Raw genomic sequence first — 16,466 nt, forward strand, 5'->3', positions numbered from 1 at the left:
AATATTCGTGGTATAAGCACCAATCAACCAATCAACCAATAGGAATCTTGTTGCACGATTTGGATTATTACATAGCTCAATTGCTAATTACTGTGTGCAAATTGTGCGCATTTTCCAAGAATGATTGGATAAGATATTTGTTAAATCGGCCGCATTCGGTAAGTTTCATGTTTATCAAAATGGTGATTGTGATCGGGATTGCAAATTTATCGGCTGTTTACCGTTTCCAGCTTATCTCAATCGCAACGTCGGTCTAAACTAAACGCAACAAGAACTTGTAAATATGAACAATCAAGGTTCGTTTAAAGTTATTTTTCGAAAAGGTTTGGTCCGTTGCCAAAACATAACTAAGCTTAAATGTTTTCATTGATGTATATGTTACTTATGAGTTATGAAATAATCTGCACAAATATGGTGAAATATCATTTTTTCCATTTGCATAACGCATTTGACAACATTCGTCGTGAAAAAACTTTGTTCAATTTACTTGGCGCGAGGCAGTTTCAACGTTAAAAACGTTAATATTAGCTAAAATTTTTATAAAAATATTCCATAAAATTTGAGTAATACTAATAATAATATTTTGAAGTTTTGAGTAAATTGTTTAGAAAGAGTCTTTGTCTATTTTATTTTGAATTAATAAACACCTGTGGCTTCATTTTGCCCTCAGAAGTATAATGTTGCCTTAATTGAAGTTTTAACTTTGAATTTCCCAAACAAGACATCCTGAAAAACAATGTCTAACGCTTATCTTGGTACCATGATCCCACAAAGGCGTTAATGAGCGAATGCCACTTTGGTCATAAGCGCAATTACCGTGGTATCGCGTCTACAACCAAAACGTGTGAGTTTCTTTCTGCAATGATGCTTTTATCTATTTCAATTTGAACCAGCTTTTCAGCAAATAAAATGCGTACTGTGTGTAAACAAACGCCCTTACCTATTTTACTTATCCGGCGTTTAAACAAATAATTAGGCAGCAGGAATGCACTAAAACAAAAAAACTTGCGCTTTTCAAACCGTGATCGCAATCTTGGTAAAAGGGAAAAAGGATCAAAATGTAGACAAACAATACGAAATAGAAAGACTATAAGGCCGAAAAAGATGCAACCATTTTAACTTCAGACGTTTCGAGTAGTAACTGAACAAGTCCTCAATACTAGGTAGAACTATAATAATTATAGACCTTGCGATTTCTTGCTACTTACAGGGGCAAAATGTATAACATAGAAGCGCGAGAAAAACTGATTTTAAATCAGAAGAAATAGATCCGTAAGATAAGGATACGACTGCGGAGATATGGCATTGTAACTGGCTTGGCGATTGCGGGTCTGGACCCTTTCTTTTTATCTCACGTTTTCGATCCTCTTTAGTTGCCGATAAAATAGTTACAGAAAAAACCTCAGTTTTGTTGTCGCATCGCTTTAGTTAGTAAAGCTGGAAGTGGTGCTGCAGAAAGCTTGCAGATAGTTTTAAATGTTTTCTGTGTAGATATAGCTTATGTAGAGCGAACAGAAAGATGATAACTCAATGTTAAAAACTGATAAGCGACATAATTTCACGTTCCATTCTACTGATAATAAGTTAGAATATTATACTTAGATGTGGTTTCTTATGCGCATTGAAACTGTTCGCGGTCACGACCGAAACATTTGCCAAACAAACCTCAACAACCAGCGTTATGTTCTTATAAAAATATGCGCATCGCACGAAATTCTCGGCATTTCGCTTACAACTTTAGTTTCTTCTGACTTAGTTTAACAGGGTCACAAGCAATGTTCCCTCTAATTTTTCACGAGTCTGAGCAAACACAGTAACTCCCTGAGCGGTCCCTTGGACCACTGTGAGCAACATCAGACGTGCCACGTGCGCACTGTGGCCATTATTATGCGTTTATTTTATTTTAAATTCAGGTTGGATTTTTTTCTTGTGCGCAGCACAGATTTTCTGTGCGCGGAGACCGTGTCAGCAGTGCGCATTTGCGCACGCGCGCAGCTTAGAGGGAACATTGGTCACAAGTGACCATTGCTTAGCCTACCGTTCTGAAAATAATTAATAAACCACTATATTTTGTCCAGAGAATATCATCATCGTCAATGAAAAGGATTACTGCAGCAAGGCCTAAATCCTGGAGGCATATCAAGTGATAGTAGGAGGTCTGGTACCATGCTCTTCAATAATGCTTTCGATTTGCAGGGTTTAGGGTGGCGTAGATTGCATTAAATCTCGTTTTTCATTTTTAAAAGCAAATTGTCAGAGAATTAATCGTCAATCTCTTTTAACTAAGTTTTGCAAAATTGACTAGAATTATTCATTTATAGTCCTCTCTAACACCAGGGCTTAAACACTGTGCTAGTTGTCATATGTCCCATTACCCATTATTCCCCATGAGTGGAAATGCGGAAACCCAAGGCATGATGGGTAATGGGACTTCTGCATTTTGATTTAATAGTACTGTTAAATCTGTTAAATGACATAACCCTGAGACTTATGATATCATAAATCTACTGTACAACAAATAATCGTACAACCTATGTTTATGTGATGTTTTGTACCATTACATGTCACATGTGTGACATATATTTGAATCTTTCAAATGCATAACAATCATATAAAATATATGACAGATGATCACCTTATATATAATTATACCAATAATGAGGTGGTAATAAATCGTACAATATAGCTGCTACGATGTCGAAGTATTTCGAAGTAACCTATACGTTCATTTATAAACAAAACCACGGTTTAATTCCAATTGGCAATGTAAAAACATAGGCAGCTTACCTGTGCATAATTTGGTATAGGCTTCCGGTATAGGAAAGGTACTGTATTTCAATAACAGTTTATTGTATACTGCTACATAGTAAGTTTTAAAATTTTATGTTATTTGTTTCGTATTTTCTTTATCTTAGACCAGTGCTATATTTAACTAACTGCATCCGAAAGAATCCTGTATTGGTGGCTGCTATTTAAACCCTTTCTAGAACTTTTTGCAGCCAAGTGTTGCTAAACCTATTAATTGTATTAATCTTATCAAGCATTGAAGAACCATAAGCGTTAAAAGCAGAAACTTGGAAATGAATAGATGTCACTTTCGACCAGTGAGTATCTTTTTTGATATGACCACAAAGCTTTATAAGTGATTTAAGTTAAGTAATGCAGCAATCACACAGTATTGAAGTTATAGCAGTTTGGTGGCATAGGTTTTGCATGCTTTTACTCACCTTTCGATCGTATCCTTACAGTTCAGGCCGATCAAGTGGGGAGATGCCAAATTGAAAAAATGAAATTCGAGACAATACGAATAACGAATTTTGTTATTTGCGCAAATCCACGCCCAATCCGACACCTTAGTTTGTAGAGGTTGGGGTCGTTTTAGGATGTAGAGGTTGATGCCGACAGATGCAGATACAGATGCAGAGTTTATCGGTCTTAGCTTACGTTACGTTATTGACTTAGTTAACCTACTACATTAGTATCTGACTCTATTGTTGCGTGCGGTTAGAATTCTCTAACCTTTCTGATAGCCGAACGTTCGTATTATTTTATAACAAATACCGTTTGCCAGAAAAGGCTTTTATTGTAGGTGCTGTACACTTTCTCAATATTACAAATAACCGAGAACACAAGTCATGTGACTGTTTACACGATGTCTACTGATTCAATCACCACAACTACAGTAGTACGGTATTACATATGTCTATAACTTCGCGTCTGTGACTGAGGTTCTGAGGCTCTGAGGGAGTCTCACACAAAAGTTCAAGCTTATAAAACGTGCTGCGATGTGGCGGAAATATATGACAAAAAAGGCATGAACATTTCAAAGCGTGTGAACGTGAAAATCGGTGTGTTTGCAATGCAAATTAAATTTGGTTAAGTTGGAAACAGTTACTTGGAAGCGACCTGGTAACGTACTAAATAAGGAGCTTTCACACGAAGTTATTCGTAGCAAGTTTTCAAATATACCAACGGTAGTTTGCAGTGTTCTGAAAAGGCAAGTTTTAAACTCCATTTACTAGCTGGAAAACTCTTTCATAAGAATGATGTGGCGGGACTGAAAGTTTAAAAACTCCAATTGTTCTGGAAAACACATTTCTACGAAAGACGTAAGGATTTTACAAAAGCGAGCCAAGCCGCCACATTCCTCCCCCGCTACGGAAGGAAAAAGATGACAATTAACATGTAACGTACTGAAGGTGGCAATGGCGAGCAAGCACAAACAAAAAACTGAAGTTATATACAAATGAATGAACTGTAACATAGATCCTCAGCCGAAGTGGTTGGCGGCGCAGGAACCGCAAGGGTCGGCATTGTAACGGTTGTTTTAAACGGCCGAAATAGTCTATGTACTGGTTGTAACACCGTAGCTTGTATATCTGCTAGATCAGCGCTCTGGGGCATGGGGGCAGGAGCGCCTTGCTCCCCAGGTCTGACGATCGGCACATACGGAGCGGGAGATGATTGTTGAACCGGTGAATCGGGTGAGTCGGGAATCATCTCAGTAACTGAAGTGATTTCGTCAATTTGAACGTCAGCGGAGGAATCAGGTACCGTCGACATACTGAAGTGGTTTTGGCAGCAATGGTAGTGGCAGCAAAGTCTGTGGAGAAACTAAAGGGGTAGAGGGTAAATTTTTTGCAACTGCACCTCCCCCTATTGAGGTGGGTTGAAACAGCTAAACTCATGCGCAGGAATAGTTAGCATGCAATAAGGCGGGAAAAGTGAAAACGATACTAGCACAAGAATAAGCTACTAAGCATGCAACGAAGCAAAACGGTTACAAAATCGAAAGCGGCGACAAGGGAAAACGGCAAAATTGTACATGCAAAGGACATTATCGGTATTGAAGCAAGGTGATACACATAGTGAAACTTAAAGTGTGTGGGTGCTCGCGAAATTATCACGAGAAGATGAAGCGGGCGGTGCGTCATCAGCAGATCCGGACGGAGACGGTTCATCACGAGAACGCCGAGGCAAGGGCAGCGGTTGTGGTAGTTGTGGTCTTGCAACTGGCGCCTGCTGTTGGTGGCGCCAAGCGCGGACACGGGATACAAGGGATCTGGCATACTGCAAATGGTGCGGAGACGATCGGATAAACCCGATGGTATGGAAGAGGGCCCACATCATGGCAAGGAGTTGCAGGATGAATATAAGGGCTGAGAGAAATGGATTCGTAATCTGCGACAGAGCAAGGAGTAGCGTTTGTTTCGCGGCGTGTGCGAATGTGTCTGCGACGTAGGATCCGTTGATCATAGTTTCATCAGTAGTAGTAGTAAGGCTTGTCATGACATGTCGCATTTGTTCCTTGAGAAGGTTGGCTTCAGACATAGAGCTGAGCAGCGATTGAAGATCAGTAAACGAGTCAGAGTCAGGTAGCTCGTTGAGAATTTTCTCGTAGTCGGGTGCCTTGTAGTTGACGTGTATAGGCGACAAAGGTAAGTTGAGTTGATGCACCTGCACATGTTCGTGCGATAAAGTATAGTTGTGATACAGGACAGTGTGTCCCAGAACTCGGAAGACAAAACTTCTTGCTGGTCGATACGATTCCAGCAGGTGCACTCCCGGTAGGACAATGTTGTCTGAAATGAGTTGGCCGTATTGACTGTGGCCGTTTTGATCGCGATATTTGATGAGAGGACGTTGGCTGAATGCGTTTCGGTACGCAAGTGACGGTAAGACGGTACCGTTGATAGAGTGACATGCTGCTCTGGACATAAAATCTCCAAGGCTGGAACCCATGGTTTGATGTCCAAGAGTAGTAGTGAGTATCTCAGTAGGGAAGATCTTCCCAATTGCTTTGTAGAGTGTGCCAATTAGCTTCGTGAGTTGGCAATGTAGGAACTTGTTCTCTTCGTTGAAGGTAGTGAGAACTTCTGAAATAAGGTCGTCCTGTTGTGTGTCGAAGGTTGCAAAAAGTCGCTCGAATTGAGAGTATGGCGTTCGAAAAGGGGCACGCCTTAGCCGGTTAGGACGAAAAAGAGCGAGTCTGTCGAGCTCTGTACATTGTTGGTAGCGAAAGATAAAGTTGTTGTTGTCGCAGTGAATGTGTTTGCCATAGCAGTTTTTCGCACGAGAGGAGCATTTCCTCCAGTGATGTACCGAGATCCCGAGATCAGGTAAGGAAACTCTATATAAGGACGTAGAGTTGTAATGGAGGAGCATCTTGTGAGTCCCGAGAGGCTTGGTTGGTGGGCAGTTGATATGCGAAGGTACTCGCCATATAAACATACGATTGCCCGTTAAGCAGTATCCACGCCCGATTGAGCACGATGCAAGAGATCCAAGAGACGACGTCATTGTGTCCGTGACGTAATCGTAGTAAATTGTAGTGTGAAACAAGAAGTCGTTTGTTACTGTTCCAGAAGCTGAAGTCGGCCAGACAAACTTATAATGGACTGCATTGCGTGTTGAGTACGCCGCAGGGTTAGACAGGATCAGCGGTCCATGTGATGAAACGTTGGTTTTATTCCACGACGAACATTCTGGGTTGTACGGTGGGTGTGCGTCAAAGGTGTTGGCCGATTTTTGATAACTCCCAAAAAAGAAGTAAGTAGTGCTCCAGGAAGTAATCTGTGAAGTGCAAACTGTTGCAGGAATCTTCTGGAGATGCAGATCTGGAGCAAACACGGTAGCAGAGCAGTTGTGTATGGAGAAGGGTGTCTGCGTTTGACAATGTATGTCGTCATCAAAGGTATATAACCCGAGAGAATGCGAACGCTGACATAACAGAAATTTCTGTGTATCCGGATGAAGATTCGTCTGAGCGGCGGATGTGAACAAAAAGAAACATGTAAGCAGCAGACAAACGAACATGTTGTGTTGTTTAGTCAGAGAACCGTTTCGGTGGAATGATTTTGCGACCAGTCCGAGAAGTCTTTACAACTTCAGGCGGTTTTATAGAAGCAGGAGCAGTGACAGTAGGTGGTGTCGTTTGCTGTTTCGCTGAAGTAGCGGAGACTGACTGAGGAGCAGGGTGTCGAGTCTGCAAAGAAAAATTTTGTTGATGCGAGGAGGATGATGGTGAGGGAGCATCAATATCAATTGTATAGCTAGGTTTGAGACGGTCGAGTGAGACGCGATCCGGTTTGCCATGACGGGATATTACAAAATATTTTTCGTATCTTTCCAATACTGGAAAAGGACCAACATAAGGGCGTTCTAACGCACGTTTGACATGATCGCATCTAACATAAACGCGGTCACAATGTTTCAAATCCGGATGCACGTAGGACTGCATGAATTTTGTATGAGCGGTCGTTGGAGTAAACTGAAGGTCGTTGATGAAGTCTCGGTAGGCACCGAGGTAGCTGGATGTAGGAACTGCAGAGGCAAGCTTGGAATCAGAAAAGAAACCACCTGGGAGCCGTAAGGTGTGTCCAAAAGCTAACTCAGCAGGTGTACATTTCAAATCCTGGAGATAGCGATTACGCAGAGCCAAGACAATAAACCCTAATTTGTGAAACCAACGTTCAGGTTCGTCTGAACACTTGATGGCGCGCTTGATCTCTGCATTTGCGCGTTCTGTAATTCCATTGGAAGTGGGGTGGTAAGCTGTAGTCAGATTGTGTTGAATACCAAGCGAGCGCATAATTTCTGCCCAAGCGGAACTTATGAAACATGGTCCACGATCACTTGTGAGGATGATTGGAACACCGACCAAGGAACACCAGAGATTAACAAAGTAAGCAGCAACGGTTTCCGTGGTGGCATCAGGGATTGGTATCGCTTGAACGAAACGCGTATATCGGTCGATACACGTAAGGATGTATTTGTAACCATGGGAGGTTGGTAGTGGTCCAATCAAGTCAATTGCAACATCAGAAAATCGTCCGTAGGGAATTTTAAATTTCCCCGGTGCGGTTTTAGTGTGGCGGAAAATTTTTCCTTCCTGGCAGTTTGGGCATTGTTGAACCCAGGTAGCGATTTGTTTACACATCCCTATCCATATAAATCTTTCCTTGATGAGCTTAATTGTGGCTTTTTTTCCAGGATGCGATAAATTATGTAAGTGCAGGAATACTTGACGTTGGAAGGAGGAAGGAACTAGAACACGCTCTGTGTCAGTGGACACGTCACAAAGGATGGTAAGGTCCTTATTGGGCAGCTTGCAGTCCTGGAGTTTGAGTGATGTTGTTGCGGTGCGTAGTCTTTGAATAGCAGGATCATTGGCTTGAGCTTGTGCTATTTTCTCATACTCTAAAGGAGGCGGAACGTCCGAAAGAGTATTAATGTTGGGTGCCGAAGGTTGAGACCTTGACAAGAGGTCCGCCACAACATTGGCAGAGCCTTTGATGTGCTCAATGGTTGTTGTATATTCTGAAACAAACAACAATTGCCGGAACTGTCTTGGAGAGTAATGTTCGGAGAGCTTACTGAGACTTGAAACCAAAGGGAGATGGTCTGTACGCAAAGTGAATTGTCGGCCTGTCAAGAAGTAGCGGAAATGACGTATTGACTTGTAAGCGGCCAACAGCTCTCGGTCAAAGCAACTGTATTTACGTTGAGTAGCGTTCAGCTGTCTTGAAAAGAAGGCCAAAGGAACAAGTTGATTTCCTTGCAATTGCTCTAATGTCGCTCCAATACCGGTCAACGAAGCGTCAACTGTTAGATAAGTTGGAGCATGGAGTTTCGGAAACGCTAAAGTGCTAGCATTTGCAATAGCTTGTTTGCTGCTGGCGAAGGCGCATTCGGCTTCGACATTCCATGTTAAAGGGGCCGCGCGTTTGCTGCGACTGTTCGGAACTAGCTTGTAAAGCGGTTGTAAGGTTGTGGAACAATGCTTCAGAAAGCGAAAATAATAGCAATAAATTCCCAAGTAACGTTTCAGCTGTTTGCAGGTTTGTGGCTGTGGGTAATCAAGAATGGCCTGCACTTTTTCTTGAGTTGGTCGTATACCCTCAGAATTTATGTGATGGCCAAGGTAGTCAAGAGACTCGCGGTTGAATTCACTTTTGTCTAAATTGAGCGTTAAGCCAAATTCCTCAAGTCGTTGAAAAAGCAACTTAAGGTGTTCAAGATGTTCTGATAGGTTACTACTTCCAATGATGATATCATCGAGGTAAGCAAAGATTCCAAGGTGCTGAAGGGGACGTACTACTTCCCCTATTAGTCTGGAAAAGGTCCGTGGGGCGCCGGACAAACCGAATGGGAGTCTTGTGTATTCGAATTGTCCTAGGGGGCAAACAAACGCCGTTTTATGGACATCTTCTGGAGCCACTTTTATTTGATGAAAGGCGTTTTGGAGATCGCATTTAGAGAAGACAGTTTTACCATACAAAACCTCGGAAAAACTATGTAAGAACGGAAGAGGGTAACAGCTGTCGATTGTTTGTTTGTTGACTAATTTATAATCAACGACAAGACGATATTTATTGCCAGAAGAGCCTTTAGGAACGAGCAAGGCCGGACTTCCATAAGGAGAATCACTGTAGCGGATAATTTCTCGCTCCAGCAAGCTGTCAATTTCTTTCTTCAAGATCTGCATTGTTTCTGGGCTATATCGACGTGGACGTGCACGTACAGGAGAACCTGTGGTATGGATGTGGTGAACGATGGAATGCTTCACTGGTTTAACAGCTGACATGGGTTTTTGCAAGTCTGGAAATTGATGTAAAAGGTCTGCAACAGGATCTATCTGGCTGAGAATGGATATGCGAACAGGATCACTTTCAACAGGCTCTAACGTATATTGCTGTTGGTTCGGTACATCTATCAGATGCTTGGCTTTAAGATCCAAAACAAAGTTGTATTCAGTGAGGAAATCCAGCCCCAATATGCAAAAAGGTGTGTCCGCAAGCACAAATTCAAAGGGATAAGAAAAACGAGGATGAAGGGAAACATTAAGTTGTGTAGTGCCATACGTAGTAATTGGCGTGCTGTTAGCAGCGAAAAGCGGTGTTTGCGGTTTGCGGTTTGATACGTCAGCTAAACTAGCGGACAAAAGAGAAGTTGCTGCCGCGCTATCTACATAAAAGTGAATACTATTGGCGTGATCATATACAGTTAACAAGGGGCAGCCTCTTTTTATTGATGATGCGATCGACGGGACTGACGGGGTTAATGTTGCGTCGATCGCCACGCGTTTTTTGTTGGGCGGGATTGGTTCTCCCACATGCTACAACTTGGGTGACAGCGGCGCGCATCCCTACCGAAGCGGGCGTGGTAATAACATAAGCCATTAGAAGCATCAGACGCGCAAGGGTAATTGCTACGTTGGTAGTCTGGTTTCTGAAATGTGGGGGATGAATGTAAAAAATTATATTTGCGTTGGTTTGCAAAAGAACCATTTTGTTGGCGATTATCTCGATTAAACCCGTTGTTGCTGTATGATTTGTGAAACTGTCCATTGTTTGTGCGTGGTGATCGTTGTTGCCATGCTGAGTTAAATGAATTGCGTTGGTTTGGCGTATTTTGATTTGTGAAATTCGTATTTCTTTGCCCGGAACTCTTAGATTCGTTGTTAGCGTTAGATCGTGTATAGCGCGGTGGTTTAGACAATTGAATTTGCTGTATTTGCGGTTGCATTGGGTAGTCAATGTCATCCGTATCAGTGATGGCAAGGGAAAGGTTGTGCGAAGAAGTTTTTGGTTGTTTAAGCAGCAAGATTTCGTGGGCTCTGCTTGCAAGGTTCTGGAGATCGTGATGTTCCACGCTGGCTAACGCAATTGCGACGTCTGGTGGTAACGCTTTAAGGAATTTAGCACGAATTAGTTTGACGACTGGCGGAGTAAGATTCTCTTGACCTACTGCGCTCATTAATTCGCGCATTAAATGTTTCGGGGACTGATCGTGCAGCGTCAGGTCCGCCAACAAAAAATCTAAATGGTCCTCACGTTTATCAAAGTTTCTCAAGATTTCATTGATCAATATGTCGTAGCAGTTCTGTGCTGACGCCGAAGGTAACCGAAGGAGCGCGAGGTCTTTCGCAGGAATTGCCTCTACCGCCAACAAGTAACGATTAGTTTGAGAAGTGATTTGATAAAGAGAAAATTTATGTTCAAGGTGAGAAATCCACGCTTCGGGATTAAATTTCCAAAAGGTAGGAAGTTTAACGTGTGAAAACAAATCGTTTCGTAAAGTATTGTTCTGTGGTTGCGCGTTTGTTGGTAATTGGTTACTAGTACCCAGACCAGACGGACCAGCAATGCCATTATCGGGAGTATTTGCAGATCCCTCCCCGTTTTCGTTCGACATAGTTGTATTATTAATTGACTCGTTGGAACGGTCGGTTGATCGTGTGCTCATGTGGTATTCTGTCTTAGCTTTGCCAGGCACCGAAGTAACTTTTCGTTGTGTCGGCACAGGTTGTGACATTTATCAAAACCGATAGAAAATGTTTTAGGCGGCGCACCGCAAAAATTGTTCACAATTGAACCAAAAAATACTTTACAACAAGAAACTTTTATTTCAAACTGCAGCACAATGCAGCACAATAAGAATAGCTTAAGCTAATTTAATAAGGTACAAGCCGATGAGCATGCCTTTACAAGCTATGGTTGCAAGTAGTTGTATAAAAAGTGAAAAATCCACTTACCAGTGAAGAACGGCTGTGCGAATTGCGGGAGTGTGAGAATTAAAACGCGTCGTTTTTGACACAAGATCGTCAGTGATCACTAGAACGTCGGTGGTTTATTAGAACGTCGAAGCGTCGGGTTGTCAGTAGAACGTCGGGTTGTCACCAGAAATGTAGAGGTTGGGGTCGTTTTAGGATGTAGAGGTTGATGCCGACAGATGCAGATACAGATGCAGAGTTTATCGGTCTTAGCTTACGTTACGTTATTGACTTAGTTAACCTACTACATTAGTATCTGACTCTATTGTTGCGTGCGGTTAGAATTCTCTAACCTTTCTGATAGCCGAACGTTCGTATTATTTTATAACAAATACCGTTTGCCAGAAAAGGCTTTTATTGTAGGTGCTGTACACTTTCTCAATATTACAAATAACCGAGAACACAAGTCATGTGACTGTTTACACGATGTCTACTGATTCAATCACCACAACTACAGTAGTACGGTATTACATATGTCTATAACTTCGCGTCTGTGACTGAGGTTCTGAGGCTCTGAGGGAGTCTCACACAAAAGTTCAAGCTTATAAAACGTGCTGCGATGTGGCGGAAATATATGACAAAAAAGGCATGAACATTTCAAAGCGTGTGAACGTGAAAATCGGTGTGTTTGCAATGCAAATTAAATTTGGTTAAGTTGGAAACAGTTACTTGGAAGCGACCTGGTAACGTACTAAATAAGGAGCTTTCACACGAAGTTATTCGTAGCAAGTTTTCAAATATACCAACGGTAGTTTGCAGTGTTCTGAAAAGGCAAGTTTTAAACTCCATTTACTAGCTGGAAAACTCTTTCATAAGAATGATGTGGCGGGACTGAAAGTTTAAAAACTCCAATTGTTCTGGAAAACACATTTCTACGAAAGACGTAAGGATTTTACAAAAGCGAGCCAAGCCGCCACAAGTTGTCTTAGTCCAAGAATGTCCTAGAAAATGACCGCAAAGGCAATGACAATGGACAATGGACAATGGCGGTTACCATCGATTCCAATTCTATTGTTACCAGAGTTCTTATCAATATGGATCCCGATCTTAATCCTTACACCAGTTTAAACCAACTTCCGTAAACTTGTAAATATCCTAACTACTGTATTTTCTTTTTGATAAATTCTGCAATTACATTCAAAAAAATACTAACGTTCAATTTAAGTAAGACTCTGAAAGCTGTAACAGAAATTGAAACACAGGTTACCGCCATTGCCCAAATTATAGTCATTGTTATTACCGCGACTTTCAGCGTCTCTAATCAAAGATGACATATAGAGCAAGGCATAGTCACTTAATATTTATAAAACTTGACGCCTTAATGAAGAATTAACAAAGCAACTTGTTTTTCACTCCTACAAAATTACTTCGAAGACCATGAGCAGTCGATTCCATTGCCTTTACGGTCAATAATTTTCCCGAAAACATGAGTGTTTTACGGTCGGTTTCCTGCTTCATACAAACATAGGATTCACTTCAAATCTGCTTGCAACATTCGAATTCCTGAGTATAGCTAAAAAGTAGTGTATATTAAAGAAAAATATTCGAACTCGCGATATTCACTTCTTCATAGGGAATACAAAACTTACAAATTATAATGGAAATTTAACATATTAATTAATTTTTACATCAGATTTCTCCCGCGTTTAATTCTCCAGCATCATGCAATCATCGTCACGAAGAGCGGAGGAGAAATCCAAACGTTAGACCAACCTTCCAACACTTCACTGCAAGTTTACCAATAAACACAATCAGTAAATTTCTTCAGTGGCACGCAGGCCGCAGCGTTGACCAACGTTTGTTAAATGAGTTGGTCTTGATGGAAGAAAAGTTCCTTGCAAACGTAAGATCATCATATCTTGCTCGACGTGCTGCTGGTTTCGAACGAAGTCAGCGAAAAATACGCGAAGGAAAAGAACCTGAAGTCTGCTCTGCAGAAAGATCTAGTTCTTGCCCAGCCACAGATGCGCTACGAAAATCGTCTGACCACCGGATAGATTCCCAGTTGTGTGATGAGTGTAAGAGGGTCGACCAAATGGTGATTGCAATGGTGGGTAGCGTGTTGGAGTAACGTTGCGTTTGAAAAGTTTCTGAATGTCCAGACTTGACGCAAACAAAAATGTCGTAAACATGTAAGATATCTGGCTACTATAACGACGACTTAACTAATCTTTTTGACCTATTTTTTCTTAAAAGTGGTATATTATAACCAAAATTATAACCATAAAAAGAATTACTTAACAAATGAATTTTGTTATGTTTGTTTTCTTTTTATTTAAAATATTTGTCCAAAAATATGTAGTAGATTACCTTCATTTTGAATTTACAGATTGTTATTTTCTGCATAATAAATTGCTATTTTTTGAAAAACATTTAACCAGAACAGAGTTTTCCTGCAGCAAAAATTATGAGAAACCAATTTGGAAACGGCTGCTTCTGATAAATTCTAATCAATTGATGTTTTTTAATTTGCCTGCTTGTGTTTAATATTGCAACACAAGAACAAAATGTTTACCATTGCATCATTTAAGCGAGAAAGTGGTAAAATTTAACAATAATGTGCATTTTTAGAGCATTTCCATTGCCATTTATTTCTGTTGCAAGTTTTTTTCGTTTAATGTTTGCTTTAACCTCAAAGCACAACACTATCTTCACCTATGCCGTTTTACAACAACCTATTATATCACTGCCCAGATAAAATTCAATTACAAGCTAAAAGATATCCTGTATTTTGCATTGTGTGCTTTTTGTATTTACCTGTAAGTATGTTGAAAATGTTAACTTCGGTAAGGTAATGAAAGCTGACGAGTTTTTAAAAGAAGGAAAAATTCGTGCACCACCGGAAGATGTTTTTAATAACTGTATTTCCACTGTTTATTTATTGTACGATATTCTGCAGCCTGTGTTTTTCCTGAATTTTGTATTGCAATATCAAGTTATAAAAAATTCATTTGAAAATGTAAAGGGTAAAGATTTAAGTGTTTTTGATACTTTTAAATGACTATTTCCGAGTGTTTTTGATAATGTGTTTCGCGTGTAGCTGGTATTAATTGTGATTTTTTAGTGCTGTGTGTAAATAAAAATTTTTTTTTTATCTTAAACTTTAATTCTTTGTTCATCCTATCTATATATACTCATGCGTGTTTCGAAAGAAAAGTTATTGAGAAAATTATGTCAAAAAGGAATCACCATTCAATAATATAATATGAGAACTCATCTTTTAGTTTTTTTTTAACAAAAAGTCTTTAAAGTATAGTACAATTATGCAATATTTAGTTGCTGAAAAATACTTTAAATATCTAATAAACAACTTGGCCCTAATTTGTTCAAAACCAATGGACAGCATGAAATATAAAATAGTGCAGAGTTAACTAACTGACTTATAAGAAACACAAATATATACAAATTACTAAATGGTTGCCAAGTTTAAAAACTTGGCATAATGCCACCTTAATGCTTGCACAGGGGTCATATTTTGAACAATTTGTTTGCAGCCGACTGTCTTAATGAACGCCTTTTAATACGTGTGAAGAGAAAGTGCCAGGATATTGTTCAAGGCGATTGAAAATGAAACGAAATTAGGATTAAATTAATTTCATAAAATCCTTGCTGCTTTCACTTTTTGATGGCAGGGCATTGTTAAGTTTTTCAGTGTTACTTGCTATAACTGCTAATCGAAATGTGTCGGACGGTTTTGAAAATGCTGTAAACTTCAATCAATGAACACCGACTGAAACACCACACTGAAAACTACAATTACTAGCCAAATTGATATCATGTACCAAACGAATTGTGAAAATTTAACAATCAATTGCTATTACCAATAGCAATTGGTCTTGGATTATAGTAAGGAAAATGGTATAGTCGTGGTGCTTGATAAAGAGAGACCGATACGAATCCAATGAGTGAGAAATAACTTCGGGTAAACTAACAAATAAAATGATAACGCAACAATAATTTTAACCTGGAACCCTTCTGTGATACATGAATATTTATAATAATTTGCAAGCAAACACATATATTTAAAATAATTCTGGATCGTATTCTGTTTATTGTTATTTCACTTAACCAAGAATATTGCAAATTAAAAGATAAATTTGGAATTTCTCTTAGTGTACACGCAATCCATTCTTATGGAGCGAAAAGTGAGTAAAAATGGTGATAGAAGTCGGTTATTGCTATGGGCTAGTAGCGCATTGCGTGAGTGCTGTACCTGAGGTCATATACTGTGGAAATATGCACTGCAAATAATGCGTACATGAAACTACTCTTTTTCTTAGGCATCAGGTTTGATTGTGTCCAAGCACTTTAGGTAAACTACAATAAGTCTATGATAGTAATTAGTAGTGATTATTTTCTATTTTTATTCAATGACGTTCCCTAAATGTTCACATACGTTCTTTCACTTTGAAAATAAAATCACCATTGTTACAATAGGTTTCTGTGTCATTTGTTATTGTGTAGCGCGGTCCACGTACCACGCAAATTGTCTCTCCTCCCCGAGCAGCTAATCATCACTTAATGCTTCATATCCCTGATTACAACTCGGTTAATTTTCAATTGATTGCTTTTGATAAAAGTCCAATTAGTTGGCGTGCTGTGTTTTGAGCCTGTTTGTGTTTTATGTATCTCAAGACAAGAACAAATTGTTTGTCATTGTATTATTATAGCAAAACTATTTTAGTGTTAAATTGACATCCAATTTTTTGAGATAATTTAAAATTTCATTTATTCCTCTTACACGTGTTTATCGTTTAACACTTGTTTTAACATTAAAAACAAGCTGTCTTTACTTAAAATTCATTTTTCATTATGCAGATAAAATTCATTAACTAAAAGATATCCTGGACTTTTTTCACATTGCGTGACTTTTGTATTTAAAGCTTAATATGTTGCAAAATTAACATTGTAA

The 16,466-nt window shown here is 39.8% G+C and overlaps 1 protein-coding gene across 1 annotated transcript; it reads left to right on the forward strand.

Annotated features, from left to right (window-relative positions):
- The first annotated feature begins 2,844 nt into the window (after window positions 1-2,844).
- On the forward strand, window positions 2,845-14,616 carry LOC143460428 (uncharacterized). The gene is made up of 2 exons (XM_076957929.1): window positions 2,845-3,104; window positions 13,188-14,616. Exons 1-2 carry the CDS (start codon window positions 3,081-3,083, stop codon window positions 13,623-13,625), a joined length of 462 nt encoding a protein of 153 aa, XP_076814044.1. The 5' UTR covers window positions 2,845-3,080; the 3' UTR covers window positions 13,626-14,616.
- The last annotated feature ends 1,850 nt before the right edge of the window (window positions 14,617-16,466 follow it).

The sequence above is a fragment of the Clavelina lepadiformis genome, chromosome 5 (genome assembly GCF_947623445.1).
Source record: "Clavelina lepadiformis chromosome 5, kaClaLepa1.1, whole genome shotgun sequence".
Classification (NCBI taxonomy): domain Eukaryota; kingdom Metazoa; phylum Chordata; class Ascidiacea; order Aplousobranchia; family Clavelinidae; genus Clavelina; species Clavelina lepadiformis.